Raw genomic sequence first — 19106 nt, 5'->3', positions numbered from 1 at the left:
TATGAACAAAAGGAACATGTGCTTTGTGACAGATTAATTATCAGTAGGCATAGGATGACATGAATTTATTCTGTGATATGCATGTTTTATCATTTGATAGGGCACAGGATTTTGTAATGAACCATTAATCCCTTCCAGGTACTTCTATATAGTTGGAAAATGTTATCATACATTCCTTTGAATCTAGCAGCCTAACCTTAAAAAAAAATAAATTTTATAATATCTCCCCCATACTATTCCATGATGTAATGTTAAAAAAAAAATAAAAGAGATGGGATGTGTACCAATGAAGTTCTGTCTCACAAGGTATTGCTTTGGCAGTTAATAAATAATATTGCCCATTTTCCCATATACAGGTCTGTGGATCAACACACAGATGACTGTAAAATGAGAATATGCAGCAAAAACACGGTACCCCTCCAAGAAGGCGTGGAATGATAGGAACCTTATGCATTTTATAGCCTCTCCATGGTGTGTATAATTTCACCAGGGGAATACGTGATCAACATTCGAAGAACATTGTTCACATATTTTGCAGGCTTATGCCGATGATAAGAGCATGTCCTGAAGTCTTAAACTGCTTGGACAGGCAGTCGGCAGCTGGTTACTTCTTTCGAGTGAATTCATAAACACCATGAATAGCCACATGAGACCTAAAATGCACAAAGTTGAAGCAGGTGAGTAACCAACCTTGGCGAAATATCGCATCCTTGCTGCATAAAGGCACCCAAGGAAAACCAGAGACTATTAAAAATCCCAAATTCATTAGTTGATTCACTACTTTGTGTTTCTCTTCCATCTTCAAACTCCTCAGTGTGCCACTCGTAGGGGCTAAATCTGCTGACCAGGAATAAAACTACACTGACCCCAATGTAGGCAAAAACAATGCACATCCAGATCTCATAGGCTAAAGGATCAAGAAATGAAAACACTCCTGGTTTGGACTTCTGAGGCTTCTTGATCATGATAGATATCCCGAGGCTCATAAAGGGCTTTGAGAAGTCAATCACCTCTTCTCTCACAAGGGTTATAGTTAATGGAGCAATTGCAATGTCAGCTTTCTGTAAGGGAAACAGAGAAAAGTAATGGTACCTGGAGTCAAGATCAGAAAGGAATCACGGTTACATCACTGGATCACAGGGGAAGGGACGGGAATCAGAGAAATGAAAACCATTGTTTCCCTGGTAGAGTCTTAGTGAAGAATGTACAGAAAAGCAATTTGTTCCCCAAATGCTCCTCCTCTTTATAGATACCTAGTGTCTACACTTGGCTTTACTGTAATAGTCACACATCTACTCTGCCATCTGTGCTTCTGCAGCCCTTGAACATACAATATGGCCCAGATGCTTCAAGACAGATGAAATGCCTGTCTCACTTAATCCACATGCTTACTGCTGGCTTCAACTTCAGTCTTTTCAATGTTCACAGATAAACAAGATAGTATTCTTGGAGTGATGTGGGAAATCAACAACCTCATACATAGATACTTTTTCTGGGGAGGGGAGACATTCTATCAACAACAGTTCAAATTGAATGACTTATCTACGAGAAGAGCAATACTTACCCCATATACAAGTTCTCCAACCATCCCATTCCAAATTTTCGTGTCTGCATCCCTGGCCCCATACTTGCCATCCCCGACAATTGTCAGCTTGTACTTGAACCCACAATGTTTGGCGATTTCTGCAGCCAAGTCAACACAGTAGCCCTCATAACGTTCATTCCCTTCAAGCATCTCATGATTTTTCTTCATCATAACATATGGGGATTCCTATATGGAAAGACGGTGCTGATTAAAATACCTGTGTTGATTAGATACTCTCATTAAATCATATCACATTATTTAATAATTACCTGTTGGCCACATGATTTGACAATAACCTGCTCCCCCCAAAACATTTTCAAATGTCTTTCATTTTATTTTATTAATGTGGCTTATACCCAGCCATACATTAGAACAGGAGACTGCTGCTCTACATCTTATTCAATTAAGGTTGATTAAGTTTACAGTGACTGCAAGAGTGAGCATGACCCCCAAAGCCTGTGTCACTGCTCAAGGCTAAGGTTCATGTGGAAATGATGTTCATGGTCAGTTACACACAGACTGAAAGGATCACTGCTGTGGTAATGTACTGATTCTACTCCCACGGGTTTCAGGTCTCACTCTGTCTATAAGATATAATACCCTAGAATGATGCCACAGGATAGCTAGAGTACTTTCCCCAAAAAGAGGAAGCATGAATAAACCAGTTAACAGTCTGGTATTCTCTGTTGTAAGGTGTCACCAAGGATATTTGAGGTCTTAGTGAAATAATTCCTATCAATGGAATAATAAAGGCACAGGTATCTAACTTGTGCTCAGTAAGAGATTTCCAAGTGCCTACTGATATGTTTTTAATCTAAGTTTCTTATTAATCTATCTATTTTGCATCTCAGTATTATTAGGACAACAAAGCCCACAAAATTATAAACTCCACTGCTAAGATAAATTTATAAAACAAAACAAAATTGTTTGTCACAAAATCACATCCTATAATGAATCCTATTTTCTCCATTTTATTTCACCAACAGCTTGTTGCAATGATCATGTCTCTGTCCAGCTAGCCAAAGCCTAGATCTTTAAGAAACAGTTCAATTTTGCTTCATTCATTCAATATACATTGATTTTGCACTAGCTGTGTGCCAACCATTATGTTGAAACTTGGGTTTAAAAAGAAGGGAAATCATCTTTGTCTTAAAGAGATGATCTTTTATTTTTTTAAATAATATTCAAATTATTATGAGGGTACAATATTGAGATGATCTTTTAGTGTGAAGAAAGACAAGCTGACATCATTAGGTAATCACGTAACAGATGGAAATGTAGAGTTTACCCAGAATTGGGTGGGAATGGAAAAGTGAGGCACCTAAGGAAATATGAGGAACTCTTGTCAAGACTTTCCCCAATTGTTTGCCAATATATGAACCACAGTATGAATTATCTGTCAAGCTTAATTTTAGTCTTGAAAAGAACAGGGAACATTTTGTATGCTTTAGCTAGAATTTTTGCATTCCTTTTAACAGAATAAGTATGCAACAAATGATTAAAACACTGCAAAAGCAGCACAGAATTAGTTATTGTGCTAAAATAGAAACAGCCATTTCCCTTGACAGATAGCTTCCATAAGAAAATATAAAGTAAAATAGGCTTATGTAGCTAATTACCAAAATTGTGGTGACAACGACAGTCTTATTCTCAAGCCCAGAGGTGTCATTTCCAGAAGGAAGCTCAGTTAGAGTAACAACCATTTTGTCCACTTCACTCCAGTAGCCAATCTGAAAAAAGTCACAGCAGATAGACACATAGATAAGTGACCTTTCTACTAGAAACTATTTAATTAACTGCAAATTCACATCTGAATCTGAAATTAGTCCCACGTTAATTGGGCTACTTCTAAACAAAGATGTGTCTTTTTGAAATGTGAATCCAATAGGAATAGAAAGGAACTATTAAAATTCATAAGAATGGTTATCTCTTCATGTTCAGATTTCATATTTGCCAAGAGTAATTGTTTAGAGGTAATAACTTAGATATACATAAAATCTAAACCAGGGGTCCTCAAACTTTTTAAACAGGGGGCCAGTTCACTGTCCCTCAGATGGTTGAAGGGCCAGACTATAGTTTATAAAAACAAAATATGAACAAATTCCTATGCACACTGCACATATCTTATTTTGAAGTAAAAAAACAAAACAGGAACAAATACAATCATACCGCCTCATGTAGCCTGCGGGCTGCAGTTTGAGGACCCTGATCTAAACCATAAAATTTTAGCCATAAACACTTAAAAGGTAGATACGTCGAATTGAGCAGTTACATGTATATTTGTACCAGTTTTTTTTTTTTGGTCTTCTAAACTCTAAACCGTCAGTAATAGTTCTTTTTTCTTCTCGTTAATTAAAGACTGTTTCTATTTCCATCGAAAAAATCTGTAATACTTCTATTTACAGTTATTTTTTAGATGACAGTTCAATATCACTTACCAGAAATAGATTTGATTTAGAAAAACATTCAAAAATGTATGTGTTTCTGGAAGTAGACTCTGTGAATACACATGTCCAGAACTCTTTGGAAGAGTGAGATGGTAACACCAGCTCACTCACCTCTGCACATAGAGAAAATAGCCTTTAAATCAAGGATTTACCTTCCGAGGCCCATTAGTTTTGAGCTCCATGATGTTAATTGTATAGTTTATTCTTTTGCCATTCTGGTCAAACTTTATATTTCCTGAGAGACCTTCAACCTGAACCTAATGAGGAAATGGAAAATGAGTTACAAATGTACTTCAAGCAAATTTACAAACTGTACAGATCACTTGCCCTGGGCTCAAGTCATGAAAACTACATTGATAGGATTTATTCCACTCTTTAACCTACCTTTGTGCTGTCAGGAAATAATGTTGCCTGTATGTTAAACATAAGGAATGAGACAAGGATGACTAATTTGGCAGGACAAAAATTAACAGCCACATGAAGTCACATTAATGATCATTTGAAGTGACTGACCTGTTTGAGGGCCCTTTCTATTTCCACACCTTGTCCCCAAGGCACGGCTGGGTTTGCCAGACAGTCTCCTGCATTCCCCCTGCGGGAGATTTCAATTCTCTGCTTCCGTAGGTTGCGGAAAGCTTCAGTCATCACTTGAACGGCATCATAGGTCAGCGCAGAAGTGTACTGAAAAGGATCACACGTGTTTCATAAGAAGGGGAAAAAATTCAGAAACACACAGCACACTGGGGAACCAGACTGCAGTCGCCCACCACACAACTCCACAATAAATGCCAAGAATTTAAGATCAATTTCTGCATCTAGAAATCTAACAATCAAAGAGAAGAAATACAGAATATTAGGACTGTGGAATGTGCTCTTGGCTCCAAAAATGTTGCATTGTGTTAAATATCACATCTATTTCAGGCAAGACCTTTTCATTATAATTCTATGAATTTTTTCCTAACCTGTTTCTCATTAGAGAATCACTTATGGCCTACCCTGGTGATACACAAAATTATCAAATTAGCGAATAAATATTTCCTCACTGCTTAATGATACAATGTGGAAAGAGCGCAGATTAGTTTTTGGATCCTTAATGTCTAATTCAACCTTGGCGATGCTCACGTAGAGCTGTAGTAGTTTTAGGAGTACTTCGGTAAGTTCTCCTAGGTGATGCTGGGAATCAACTAGAAGAACCACAACATTTTTTAATGTCTGTGGCCCTTTCATGCTTCAACAGTCTATGATAACCATTGGTCCCACACCTAGGAAATTCAGATCCCAGTGGGACAACACAATTATTACAGAAGCTGGGGCCAAGCATAATAATACTACATATGGACCAAGCATTGTCAGTGTCTGGGTCAGAGTATTTTTTTCTTTTTTTTTTTTTTTTGTGGTTGAGACAGAGTCCCACCCTATGCCCTGAGCAGAGTGCAATGCATCATAGCTCGCTACAACAAGGGCTGTGGGCATCCCTCTGCCTCAACCTCCAGAAGCTCCTGGGATTACAGACACTTGCCACGGCACTCGGCTATGTTTTCCGTTTTTCTTTTTTTATGAGTCAGGTCTCACTGTCAGTCAGGCAAGTCTCAAACTCCTGAGCTCAAGCAATTCTCCCTCCTCGGCCTCCCACAGAGCTGGGATTACAGGCATGAGCCATCGCGCCCGGCTGGGTGAGAGTATTTTTATATGCATGGATATGTCCTGCCGTCTGTCAAATGGGATACTGCTGTTGTTCATGACAAATCACAGTTTGACATTAATGCTGAGGGAATTTCTGGTGTTGACTATTTCAGACTGTGGTTACCAAAAGTACAGTAAAGCTGGGGAAGAAGAAGAAATACTATACCCAAGTGAATTTATGATACTCTACATTCTTGACCGCAGACCCCAAACAGGCAGTGTTCCCAGAGAATCCTTCTTCATCCTTTAGTAACTGAGCTCTGCCATTCTCAAAAATGATTTCACAGGTTTTTTTTTTTTTAATCTTCTCTAAATACCTACACCTGTATACACTTCTCTACCTGTAACTTCCTGCTAAAAAACCTTGCCTTACACATCATGGAGAAAAGAGAAGCCATCCTAGTGAGCCCCCTTTGCTTTCAACCATAAAGCGACTAAGTTTCCTCCCCATCCTCTCTTTCCTCCTGAGATCACAATGCAGGCGGAAGCTGTGTACCCTCTCAACAACCTCGTCAGCAACACACTGATCTTGTTTCTCTAATCTTCTCAAGGATGCTGTGTCTGCAGTGACACACCTCCAGTACCCTGCACCAGCCTTTTTTCTCTCTCTTTTAGATCATCTTTATTAGAAACCCAACTGATCTAATAGGTCCTACCACAAACGTTTCTTTACAAATATAATATTCTATAATATCCATGCACTATATTGCAAGTAGTATATCACATGGATTGTTTTAAATCACATCTACTTAAGAAAAGACTTCTTGGAACAAATTTAAAAAATATCACATCAGGATAAATCTGCCTTACTTGTTTATTTACTTCTATCCTCCCAGAGAAAACAAAACATTGATTAATTTGCCATCTTATAATCAGTTCATTGCCAACATATTTTTTGCAATAATGTCTAGGTCTCTGAAAAGGAAATAGAACCTAAATAGCATAAATTGGACATTTAAAATATGCAAATCACTTGAAAAATTAAAACAGCCAAACACCAAAATTTTCTTTGACTCAACCAGCTCACATTACCAGGAGAAATCCATAGAGCTTTCTACTAGCTCCTTTAGAGGTCTATACATGTTGGCTTACTATATTTAAAAATATAATGAGGTTGAGTGAACTAAAGGCATTTAGATTCAAGCAGCAGGTAGCAAATATGATTCAGAGCGGGAATACTAAAAAAAAAAAAAATAAAAAAAAGTCCTTTCTTTTTATTTTTTTTTTTCTTTTTCTTTGAGACTGAGTCTCATTCTGTTGCCTTGGGTAGAGTGCCATGGCATCACCATAGCTCACAGCAACCCCAAACTCTTTTGGACTCAAGAGTTCCTCTTGCCTCAGCCTTCTGAGTAGCTGGGACTAAGGCACCAACCATACCCAGATAATTTTTCTATTTTTAGTAGAAATGGGGTCTCACTCTTGCTCAGGCTAGTCTCAAACTTCTGAGCTCTTAAACTCCTGAGCTCAAGCAATCTTCCTGCCTCAGGCCTCCCGGAGTGCTAGGATCACTGACCTGAGCTACCATGCTGGCCTGAAATAATATCCTTTCAACCTGCCCTCCCCACCCCGCACCCCTGAATTCTCAAAGCTGCTCAAGTGCTAAGCCCATTACCATTTTGAATTAAAAGTCACAATCATAGAAACACAATTCTGGGCTGAGAGAAAATCCACTGCTTCTGTTTCCAGAGTTGTTTTTTGTTTATGTTCTGCATATAGGGCTCATTTATTTTTCCAAACAAATACGTTCACATTTTTGATTGGATAGTTAAATATTTCTGTTTCATTCTTCTGTTCATTTAACTAGATGTAAATTAATGTGACGGGAACATGATGGCAATGTTACTATTTCCCTCTTTGAAAACAAAAGCTTCATCTTTGCTCCTGTGTTTCTGTTCTGTGACTCCCTCAGCTGAGTTGGAAATTTACGTTTCGGTGAGGGGCCATTCTGCTTTGCAGTGCCATGTCACAATCCCATCGTACCCGCACCGAAGAAGAAATCTGGGAGATCATTTTATGGTCCATTTTCCAAATGTGCTTTTTATTTCCTTTTAAATGTATAGTTATTGAGACTTACTTTACAAAAGTAAAACAAAATACGCATTTTAAACATGTTTGTCATGCCCAATAGTCATCAGAAAAAACATTCAATAATATATTACTGTAATCGTTGATACCAGAAAACAGTCTTCTGGCATCAAAAGGTTGGAATGAAAAGAAATTCTGGGCGGCGCCTGTGGCTCAGTGAGTAGGGCGCCGGCCCCATATACCGAGGGTGGCGGGTTCAAACCCAGCCCCGGCCAAACTGCAACCAAAAAATAGCCGGGCGTTGTGGCGGGCGCCTGTAGTCCCAGCTGCTCGGGAAGCTGAGGCAAGAGAATCGCGTAAGCCCAAGACTTAGAGGTTGCTGTGAGCCGTGTGATGCCACGGCACTCTACCGAGGGCGGTACAGGGAGACTCTGTCTCTACAAAAAAAGAAAAAAAAAAAAAAAAAGAAAAAAAAGAAAAGAAATTCTATGTACATCTCCAATTTAATGAAAATAAAAGAGGATAAACCAACTGGGATATAAAATTTTGCAGATTATCATAATGGTAGCACCTTTTTCTAAACATGCTATCTCACTTTAATAAAATATATTCAGAGAACTACTAAACTTTAGGTTTTATGAAAGTGTTACAAACAAAACTTCGTATGGATAGCCACTTGCCAGATTTTTTCTCTGATACTTGAATTAGTTGAGTGCAGTTTAGAAAGCATTGCATTTAGCATTAGAAGGCAGACCTCAAACCTAATTCTACCAATGACTGCTCTGTTGCCTTGGGCAAATTAACTGAAATATTAGCATCTGAGGTTCCCTAGGGAAACATGGAGGGCAATGCCTCTCCTGTCTATGTTATTAAGGAAGGTAAGGAAAGAAAAAAAGAATCTATGTTTACCTAGTTCTCTGTGGGACAAACATGAGCTGGACAGAGTCTTAGTAAATTCTTTAAAAAAAAAAAAAAACCCTATTCCCTAATATTTCTTTTACTTTTTTATTAGAAATTAATGTGAGGGTACAAAAGTTTAGGTTACATTGTTTTCAACTCTAAGGTAAAGTTCAAGTTATAGTTGAGCCCTTCACCCAGGGAGCATGCTGAACACCCTCACATTGTCCTATGCCACAATATTTTTATTCCAATCTGACGGGTGACAATTTCAAGTTATAGACTTTTATTTTACTTGGTTGGTGGGGGGGTGTGGAGTGGGGATGGCTCACAAAATATGTGAACAAATTGGAATAATTGGAATCCAGATCTCTACGATTTGGGGGTAATGAGGGTGACTAGCTGCTCTAGTTTGCCTGGGGCTGTTCCAGTTTTGCAATGGTAAGTTTTGAGTCCCAGGAAACTCCTAAGTCCAGGCACACTAGGATGGTTGGTCACTTTATTTGGCAAGTACTAAATCAAATAAACAGATGTATAGCAGATGATAAGTTTGGTGAATTTTAAAATATGCTAAAATATAAAATATTTATTGCCAGATTTGCTTTTCATTTTTCTTTTATTACTTTCCTTCTTGGTGTAAAATTAGTTTGTTTCGTTAACACATTAATGAAACATCAATGTTATATATGAGTACATTTATTAAAAATTATTAACATAATGTTTTGAAAACTACTCACTCCACAATAACCAAACTCTGTGATCCAATAAGTTCAGAAAATGATTATCACATAGACATATTGTAGTCCCTGAGAAATTCTGCAATAACAATTCCAGTTTAATTTTGTTTAATCAGTACTGCCCAAACTAATTAACATTTTTGAAATTTCTTTTGACACCAATTATTTTCCATAAAAATAGTGTTTTGCATACCATAGTTTGAAATGTTAAAATTTTTATGGTCTTGCAATTTTTACATACTTCTACAAACACATTAATTGTTTAGTTAAATGATTACGTATTGAATATTATTTCTCTAGAGAATCTAATACAGTGTTAATTCTTAGATTTTTGTTTTACAGAATAATCATCAAAAGGTAGGTTCAAAAATGATAAGCTCTAGGAAAAATAAGTAAGCCTATTAGAAAAATTTTAGAAAGCCCTTCTTTGAAAAGGAAAATTGAGGCGCCAGCCACATATACCTGAGCTGCAGTTTCGAATCCAGCCTGGGACTGCCAAACAGCAATGACAGTTGCAACCAAAAAATAGCCAGGCATTGTGGTGGGCGCCTGTAGTCCCAGCTACTTGGGAGGCAGAGGCAGGAGAACCACTTGAGCCCAGGAGTTGGAGGTGCTGTAAGCTGTGATGCCACAGCACTCTACTCAGGGTGATAGCTTGAGACAGTCTCAAAAAAAAAGAAAAGGAAAGGAAAATCGGATAGCCACATGTGGAAGAATGAAACAAGATCCGCATCTCTCACCACTCACAAAAATTGACTGAAAATGGATAAAGGACCTAAATATAAGACATTAAACCATTGGAATTCTGGAAGAAAATGTTGCAAAAACCCTTCTAAGCAAAGAGTTTATGAATAAGACCCCAATGGCAATCACAGTGTTGTTGGACCAGGACTGTCAAATCAAAACCAAGAGACTCTCGCTAAAGATTATAGGGACAGGAATTTTATTAGCTGGCTGGGAACTCAGCAGGCCAGCATTTAACCATGCGTTAAAGCACTGAGTTCCTCCCTCACCCCGTGTCGTTCTCACTAAGCTCTTTTATACTGTTTTAGCAAGACATATATAGAGTTACAATTACAGATGTTAGGTTATCAGAAATTTTTATTCAGCTGGCAAAAAAGTCATAAAAAGTTAATGACTATTATTTTCAGGAAACTACCATGATGTTATTTGTTACATAGTCTCCTTGAAGGCTTTTCCTGTTTAGTGTATCTCTAAGACTTCTTTCTTATCTTTGGGGGCTGAGTTCTGCGAGTTCTTTCTTATCTGTGGAGGCCGAGTTCTGCAGCTGTCTGCTGCACTTTCAGGACGACCATGGAGTATAAGATTTATTTCTTCTTCCTCAATAGCAGCAACAAAAATAAATAAATGGGACCTGATCAAATTTAAAAGCTTCTGAACAGCCAAGGAAATAATCAACGGAGCAAAGGGATGGGAGAAATATGGGAGAAAAATATTCCCAACCTATATATCTGATAAATGGCTAATAACCAGAATGACAAGAAAGTCAAGCAAATCAGCAGGTCAAAAATCTATTCCCGTTAGAAAGTGAGAAAAAAGACATAACAGAAGCTTTTCTAAGGAAAATAGACAAATGGTCAATAAACATATATATATATATATATATATATATAAGCTCAACATCACCAATCATCAGGTAAATAAAAACCACAATGAGATATCACCTTACCCAATCAGAATGGCCTTTATTAAAAAGCCCAAAATGATAGATATTAGTATAGATTCAAAGAGATAGGAAATACTTATACACTGTTGGTGGGGCTGAAAATTAGTACAACTTCTATGGAAAACAGTATGGAGATTGCTCAAAGAATTAAAAATCAATCTACCATTTGATCTAGAGATCCCACTACTGGATATTTACCCAAAGGAAAGTAAGTCATTTTATCAAATAAAACACCTGCAATCAAATGTTTATTGCAGAACAATTCATAATAGCAAAGATGTGGAATCAACCCAAGAGCCCATCAATTCAGGAGTGGATTAACAAAAGGGGGTGTACGTGCACCATGGGTACTATTCGTTTATGAAGGAGGATGACATATGCCTTTTGCAATAATTTGGATGAAACTGAAGACACAGGGGTCCTCAAACTGCGGCCCGCAGGCCACATGAGGCGGTGTGATTGTATTTGTTCCTGTTTTGTTTTGTCACTTCAAAATAAGATATGTACAGTGTGCATAGGAATTTGTTCATAGTTTTTTATTAAAACTATAGTCTGGCCCTCCAATGGTCTAAGGGGCAGTGAACTGGCCCCCTGTTTAAAAAGTTTGAGGACCCCTGACTGGGAAAACAAACACCACATGTACTCACTATTAAATTGTAACTATCCAATGAGCACGTGTGTGTGCAGAGGGGAAGTAAAACTTAACAGAGGACAATAAGGGGGACCTGGGGCAGGAGGGGATGGTGAAAACCTACCTAGCAGATATAGGGAGCACTATCTGGGTGACAGGTACACTTATAACCATAACTCAAGCACCATAAACCATATAACAAAAAAAAATCCGCACCCAGTAAAACTTTGAAATAATAATAAAAAAACATTTCCAGAAAGGACCAAGAAATCAAATAATGCCACTGGAAAAAGAACAATATGCTAAATACATTCCAAACTTAAAATTATTCACTTGTCTTAATTTCAAATTCAACTCCAGTCCGCCTTCTGGAGAAAAGCTGTCTGTGATAAGGTCATCTTTAATTTACTGCAAGGCATTGTGAACATGTGCCCTTTGAAATTTCAGTGAATAAAGGCATAAAATCTTCATAAAAACTGAACATCCTTGGCAAGCATGCAAGCTGTATCACATTTTCCAAGGGTAAAAAGGGAACTGCATTGGCAAGAAACCAAAATTAACATTCCTCATTATTCTCTATGAATAATAAAAATAATTTTAATCTACTGTGAAGAAAAAGTCTTCCTGTAAAAGGAATACATTAAAAACAATATATCTTTACCTAAATTACCTACACTGGCAATTGGTTTTGACTGAAAAATCTTACATAAGGTCCAAGATTGTCATATTTAGAAATTTTAGATTACTTAAGGATTTAAATTTGTAGAGAAAACTGGTTATATTCTCTAACATAGAGAAAAAAGACAGTTAAAGCAAGGCATTTAATTTGAAACCCTGTCCGGTTTTGATTGATCCATCGATAAAGATTTAAAGGAAGAGCTTTTATTTTGTTGATTGCATAAATGCTTTTCCCTAACTCTCCCCACTTCTTAGAAATTGTGTAATAGGCAAAACTTTCTGACATTCTATAATCTATGAAAAATGAAGCATATCTTTGAAGGGTAATTTAGGATTCAGTTCCAGCACCTGGAGATCAAATCTTCCTGCAAGTTACTACAGTCTTTGAGAGATGAAGGAACCACTTGAAGTGTCAAAGATTCAGCAAAAGTTACAAATGTTAATGCATGTTTTATTGAGTGCCTAAGTTAACACTTCACATAATCATAGTAATAGAGATTTGGGAGAAATCTTAGAGATCAACCACACATATTCCCTCTACAGATAAAGAAATGTGGAAATGAGATATGAGCCCAGATATCCTATAGTATAATTACAAATACCAATAATCCATTTTTATTTTTCATGGTATAAAATACTATACTTTTTCAGTTAGTTTTTGAAAAATATGTATCTTTCACAATGTTAATTTTTGAAATGTATGGATTTATTTCAGTCACATGCACAATTTTTTAACTCTAAAATATAAGGAAACAAACACGTCAAGCTTCTAGGTTGTGGTAGGTAACATTTATTTTTTGTTTGTTCGTTTGGGGGGTTTTTTGCAGTTTTTGGCCAGGGCCGGGTTTGAACGCACTACCTCCAGTATATGGGGCTGGCACCCTACTCCTTTAAGCCAAAGGTACCACCCAGTAGGTAATGTGTTTTAATATTAGGAATAGTCAATGCCAACCTGCCAGCTATAGTTTAGTCAGTTAAAACACTGGAGCAGTAGAATTAATTCGATTAGGCCACTAGGGTACTTTTTAATGCATGATGCTAATTACTAGACTGAAAAAGATGATGCTATTTTTGGAAGGCCTAATAAGTCTCCTAGGACAGTAATTAAGGAAGTTTGATTCTCTGTGTTAAATCCTTTCCAGTGGAAAACGAGATTCTTGTGGGAAAGCCATCACTTATAGCTCTATGTAAATGTCAGTCATGAATTGTTGCTGAATTCATTAACACGAACAGGACATTAAAGGCTCAAAAGTCAAACAAAAGTTATTATGTGACAAGGTAGAATGGACAGTCATATCGTCCGAGTTGTTGGAGATACTGAAAATACTAAAAATCTGTTTAAAAGTGGAAACATTTGTAAATTATTTTTTAGATAGTAGCAACCTTTTACTTTGTCTTTTTTTGGAAATTGCTTTTGAGGAAGGCAAAATGCCTACTTTTATTTTCCTGTTAATCGAGGTATGATTCTGGGTCAGATCGGACGACTACTGTCACTTTGGCATTTTATCAAGTAAAATAACACTACTTCTCCACCACAGCTCAACAAAAGGACACAATAAATGCTGTGGCAGAATTTTAAATAAAGTCATATTTAAAATGTCATATTTTTTCTTTGGATAATTTGATATTTTATAGTTCATTACTCTTCATGTCTACACGTATCTATTTTGTGTGCTGACGATGCAAACCATTTTTAGATTTAAGACTAATAAGATATAAATGAGGCAGATTAGAGGAGGGAGGGCAACTGGCGGGATCTCGCCTAATGTGCACAATGCGAGGGTGTTCAGGGGGATCCCTGGGTGAAGAGCTCAATTACAGCTTCCACTTTGCCTTAGAATTGAAAACAGTGTAACCTAACCATCTGTACCTTCATATTAATCTGAAATAAAATAAACAAATGAGGCAGAGTGCCTTTCAGAGTCTGATTTTTAATCCACAATCTTGAAACTGAATATATGTCAGTATATTATATATAGATGATGATTTTGCATTAATAAAGACATTAAGAGAAATGGCCGATATAACAAATCTATTTCTTTCCATCCCCAGGCTGCAACCATGATCCAGACATAGTTCATAATATCTTCCATCAGCTCCCTGGCCTCCACAGTACTCCCTGCAATGTCTTGTCACCAGGGCAGCCACAGTAATCTTCCTATATCAAAACCATAACCAGCCCTCCTGCATGGGTTCTCTGTTGCTCTCAGAATTAAACAAAATCTCGGGGTGCCATCAGGGCACACAGGATCTGGCTCCTGCACATTTCTGAAGTATGATTTCTCAACATTCCCTCCAAATGCTTTTGTCCAGACTCTAGCCTTAAGGAAAAATTTGTAGTTTCCTTCCATTGGAGACCTTGTGTTCCTTATTTCCTATATCTGGAGCCAGTGTTCTTAGGTTTTCTCCTAATTCCTACCTCTCCTTCAAGTCGCCAGTCACACATTGCTTCCTCCATGAAGCTTTTGCTTACTTCCAGAACCAGGTCCTACTTCTCAGTAGGACCACCGCATCTTTGCTTCCCTCTGTTTGTCTATTCAAAAAGCCTCTACTAAATAGTTGCTAGGTTCTCAGTATTGTCCTAGAAGCTTAGGATTGATCAGCGAAAATATAATCAAAAAAATGGCACTTGCTTTCAAGTAGGAGAAAGACAATTAACAATGAAATGAATGAATGAATTATAAATACAGGACTCCAGAAAATAATAATGAGAAGAAACGGGATCTGGACAAGGGTGATGATGAAGAAACTGCAGTTTGAAACAGGCTACTTCTATCTTCCTTGAGAAGACGGCATTGAACAGAGATCTAAGGCATGCATGCGGCCTAGCCATGCAGATACCTAAAGGGAGAAGAGTCCAGGAGACCAGACAGCCAGGGCAAAGCCCTAAACTAGAAGTCGCCTGGGGCGGTTAGGGAAAGGAAGGGGATCACTGCAACTGAAGCGGAATGAGCCAGGTGGGACAGTGCCCAGAGGCCGAGGCCTCATGTGACTGAGTGACAAGACACATGGGGCCTTGTAGGCCAACAGGATGACATTGGCTTTTACACCGAGCAAAACAGAGAGACTTTGGAAGGTGTGGGCAGAGCCACAACACAGTCTAATGTATGTTTTAAAAGGACCACAGAGATGGAAGACAGTAGGGTCAAGGGTGGAGTCAGGGCAACGTGTTTAGGTGACTACTGCATGAATCTGGGCAGAGAGACGATGGTGGTTGAATTTGGGGTGCTTGCCCAGAGGGTGGTGAGAAGTGAGGTGGAGCTCGCAGGAATTTCTGTTAGACTGAATGTGGGTTACAAGGGAAAGAGGAGGCAGAGACGTGTTCCGGCTTCCGATCTAAGCAATAACTCAAAGATGTAGTTGCCACCGACGGCACAAGGAAGCCCGCTGAGGAGGGGAGGTAGTAGGAAACCAAAGCTCAGTTTTGAATACATAGATTTGAGTTGGCCATGGGACAGTTTCCATCAATGATATAAAGTTAAATGTTGGTGTCTAAGTATTTTCTCTGTCACATAGAACAGCGCCAGCCAGAGTAGAGCCAGAGTAGAAGCTCAGTAAATATATGTCAAATGGAAAAATAAACTAATAAATGAAATTACCAAATTAGTGGAAAATGATCAGATTTAAAATGTCAGTACCATGACTCTAGGCTTATTTTTTTGTATAGTATATAATTATGAAGAAATTTGAACATTACAATTTATGCTTGGTTGTTATTAAAATATTTTAAACATAAATACTTGAAGGTTTTACTTGTGTTTACTGATTAAAATTTATTTTCACAAAACTGTGGAAGCTGCTTTAACCTTTAGGGAAGACCTCCCAGGGGTGTCCAGCCTTTTTTGTTTCTGACACACATTGGAAAAATAAAAGTTGTCTTGGGCCGAACACTAAATATACAAATACTAATGAAAGACGATGAGCAAAAAAAAAGTGTCTGTAGCTAATTTTCACAATATCCAACACCACAGGTAAGCAAAACAGGCCTCCAAATAATCTTCACGTGACCCCTGGATTGTAGGTTGCACACCCTTGACAGCAATAATTTATTTATTATTCCAATAACTTGATACAATTTATATAATTTCAAAGCACACCCATGGAAAGAAATTGATGTAAAGAGACGTACTTTCATAGGCTTTTATGCCAATAGCATTAGTCTTTACTATAGAGTAGTAAATGTGATTTTAAATTCTCAGGCAATGTACCTGACACAGTCGATGACGCGTAAGACAACATCAAAGGAAACAAGCTCACCAGAAGTAATCGCATGAGAGATAATTTTGCTTCCTGTCCTTAAGCAGATCACGTACTGAGAGCATGCTCCTGCTTTACATCTAGAGAATGCTTCGCACATATGCAGTCCCCTATACTATGCATAGTTTTTCCTTCTTTCTTCTGCCTATGAAAGCAAAACTGATGTTGAATAATCTTACCTCTTATATCTGCTAACAACATGACCCCTCACTGGTCTCAAACATTTAAGTTCTTGCAGAAGCAATAAATGTATAAATTCCTGAGTCTGTCGTGTCATTGCACTGAGTTGAGTCCCAGTCCATTTTGCTCCTCTAGCCTCCCCTGCCTGTCTTCCTGCTCAGCCATGTGCAAGGCCTTGACTAGGCATCTCTCCTGCAGAAAGCCTTCCTCATCTCCCCTCTGCACATTCTCCTAATCATATGCAGGGAACTGGCACATTTTTACATGTGTCATTCCCTATTACACTATTTATTGGTATATTTCTCTCCTCCATTAGACTAGGATCTCAAAAGCTGGACTCATACATTTTTCATTTCTCATTTTATAGTCAGTTTCTGGCCCTCTGGTACATGAGCAAACCATGTTAGGATGAATTCCCACCTGGATGTATTTTCCCTACAGAGTTTCAGTCATTTTTATCAAGCTTCAAGGATCTCATAAAATATGCCTCTTGAGTGGAAGTCAGGGGCTTACAAACTGTTAAAGTTGGAATAGATTTTTGAAATTGGCTGAAATTTTCTCATGTTAGGAAAGGGTTGGGAAAAGAAATTAGCCTTTATGGGCATCTATGTCTCCAAAGCTGTGCTCTTTGTAAATGTTAGTTAATCTTTGCAGAATGAACAGCTGTTGCTGCTTTGCACAGATGGGAACACTGGACCCAGAGTCAGACTGTTACTCAGACCCTAAGTTTTTAAACTCCATAGACTATGTTCTTTGCAATGTTCCACAATGAAAGACCAGAATGATCTCTCTGAAAATTGGCAATAAAAATGGAGGTGCTCTGGAGGGGAAATGGTATGGTGAGAGGGGTAAGAAGGGTCACCAGGCAGGCCCCAGCAGAGTGACATCTGGCAACAACTTTAACAGTGGATTGCCAAAGATCTCTCACACCCAAATACACTGCACATTTTGATGCAAGACACATGAATTTCAATAACACCATGACTTCTAGGAGAAAAACAGTTTCATTTTGTTTTCATCCTTCTCGCAGAGGGCAGCATGCTGGTTCCATGTGAGGATGAACATGTGCTGTCATCAGAGATCATACGGTCACCATCTCTGAATGGACGGGGGCCTCAACACCCACAGAATGGGACCAGCAGTTAGGCCTCCATTAGGCACAGAGACACCCTCTGAGACTAACTGAGGGTGCAGGTATTCATTTGCCTTCTCAGAAGCCTGCTTGCATGAAGACATGAAGGCCTTGTTACATGTCACAAACAGTATAAATGCTAGATCTGAATCAAAGTCACCAAATAGGAAGTTGCCTAGTTAAAAAAAAAAAAAAATGACAAGGGCTTAGTCTTCAACTTACTATTGATGCTTCTTAAAACTGCCTTAAAAAATAAGGATCTGTTTACACACTGAAAAGCAGAGAACACCAGACAAGAATGTCTAGCTAGAACCAGACACAAATTTATGGTCAAACAACCACTTTCCGATGGCTAAGCAGACAGGACTGTGGGAGCAATGAAAATGCACTACCCCAGCTGGAAGCGACGCACTTCATTTCATAGTACACAAGCCAACAAAATCCTTATGCACTGGAGAATTATTTCAACGTATGTGCTTAATTTTCACAAATCTCTAGTTTGATAATTAATATGAACATCGCCTCATCCTTCAGCCCACTCAATCCTCAGCCCACGTTTGCCCAGGTTTTAATTCCAGATCTGCTCAGTAAGGTTACCAACACAAGAAAAAAATAAAATTCCCTACCCACAGCAGAAACACTTCCTATTTAGAAGTACTTCTAGATGTGCATACATGCAATAAAATACATCAAATAAACGAGTGAAGACTTCGATTTGTCCAGATCCATGAAGAACAAAGATGAGTCTGGGGAATGTTATATCTGAGCGCTGCACTGTAATTAACATTCAAGCCTTACTTGTTTGATTGCATAAACCATTTTCTCAATTATTAAAGAAAGCTGAAATATTTATCTTCTTTTAAAAGTGTCCCAGAGTCCCTAAACCATCTACAAATAAGTTTTGTGAAGATTAGGAATAAATTGAAATCTACTGTTCTTTAATTCATTTGCAAACCTAATTTTCCAAGCAGCAGTCAGACTGTCCCTTACTGTTCAGGTCTGAGCTAAAAACTTCCCCTCCGAGCACCCAATTTAAGGTGGTCTTGCCCACTGTGTTTCTCAGCGCTGTTTCTCCCTTACTTCTCACTGTCCTTCCTCCACTAAACCATAAGCAGGGACAGGACCCTGTCTTTCTGTTCACCACCAAAGTGCCTGGTTCTGCATGCT

General features: G+C 38.2%; 1 protein-coding gene across 5 annotated transcripts in view; it reads right to left on the bottom strand.

The window, feature by feature from the left end:
* The window catches only part of GRIA2 (glutamate ionotropic receptor AMPA type subunit 2), a 161996-nt gene that overhangs the window by 38253 nt on the left and 104637 nt on the right, over nucleotides 1-19106 (bottom strand). For all 5 annotated transcript variants that reach the window (XR_008378766.1, XR_008378767.1, XM_053583479.1 and 2 more), the window contains 5 exons: nucleotides 4546-4713; nucleotides 4185-4289; nucleotides 3205-3315; nucleotides 1565-1771; nucleotides 691-1061 (listed from right to left, as the gene is read on the bottom strand). Coding sequence is in view for 3 of the 5 variants with exons in the window: in XM_053583479.1 (XP_053439454.1) it covers nucleotides 691-1061; nucleotides 1565-1771; nucleotides 3205-3315; nucleotides 4185-4289; nucleotides 4546-4713 (962 nt within the window). In the remaining 2 variants the exon portion in view is untranslated. The remainder of the gene's footprint in view (nucleotides 1-690; nucleotides 1062-1564; nucleotides 1772-3204; nucleotides 3316-4184; nucleotides 4290-4545; nucleotides 4714-19106) is intronic.

This window comes from Nycticebus coucang, chromosome 1 (genome assembly GCF_027406575.1).
Source record: "Nycticebus coucang isolate mNycCou1 chromosome 1, mNycCou1.pri, whole genome shotgun sequence".
NCBI lineage: Eukaryota > Metazoa > Chordata > Mammalia > Primates > Lorisidae > Nycticebus > Nycticebus coucang.
This window is presented reverse-complemented; position numbering and strand designations above follow the sequence as displayed.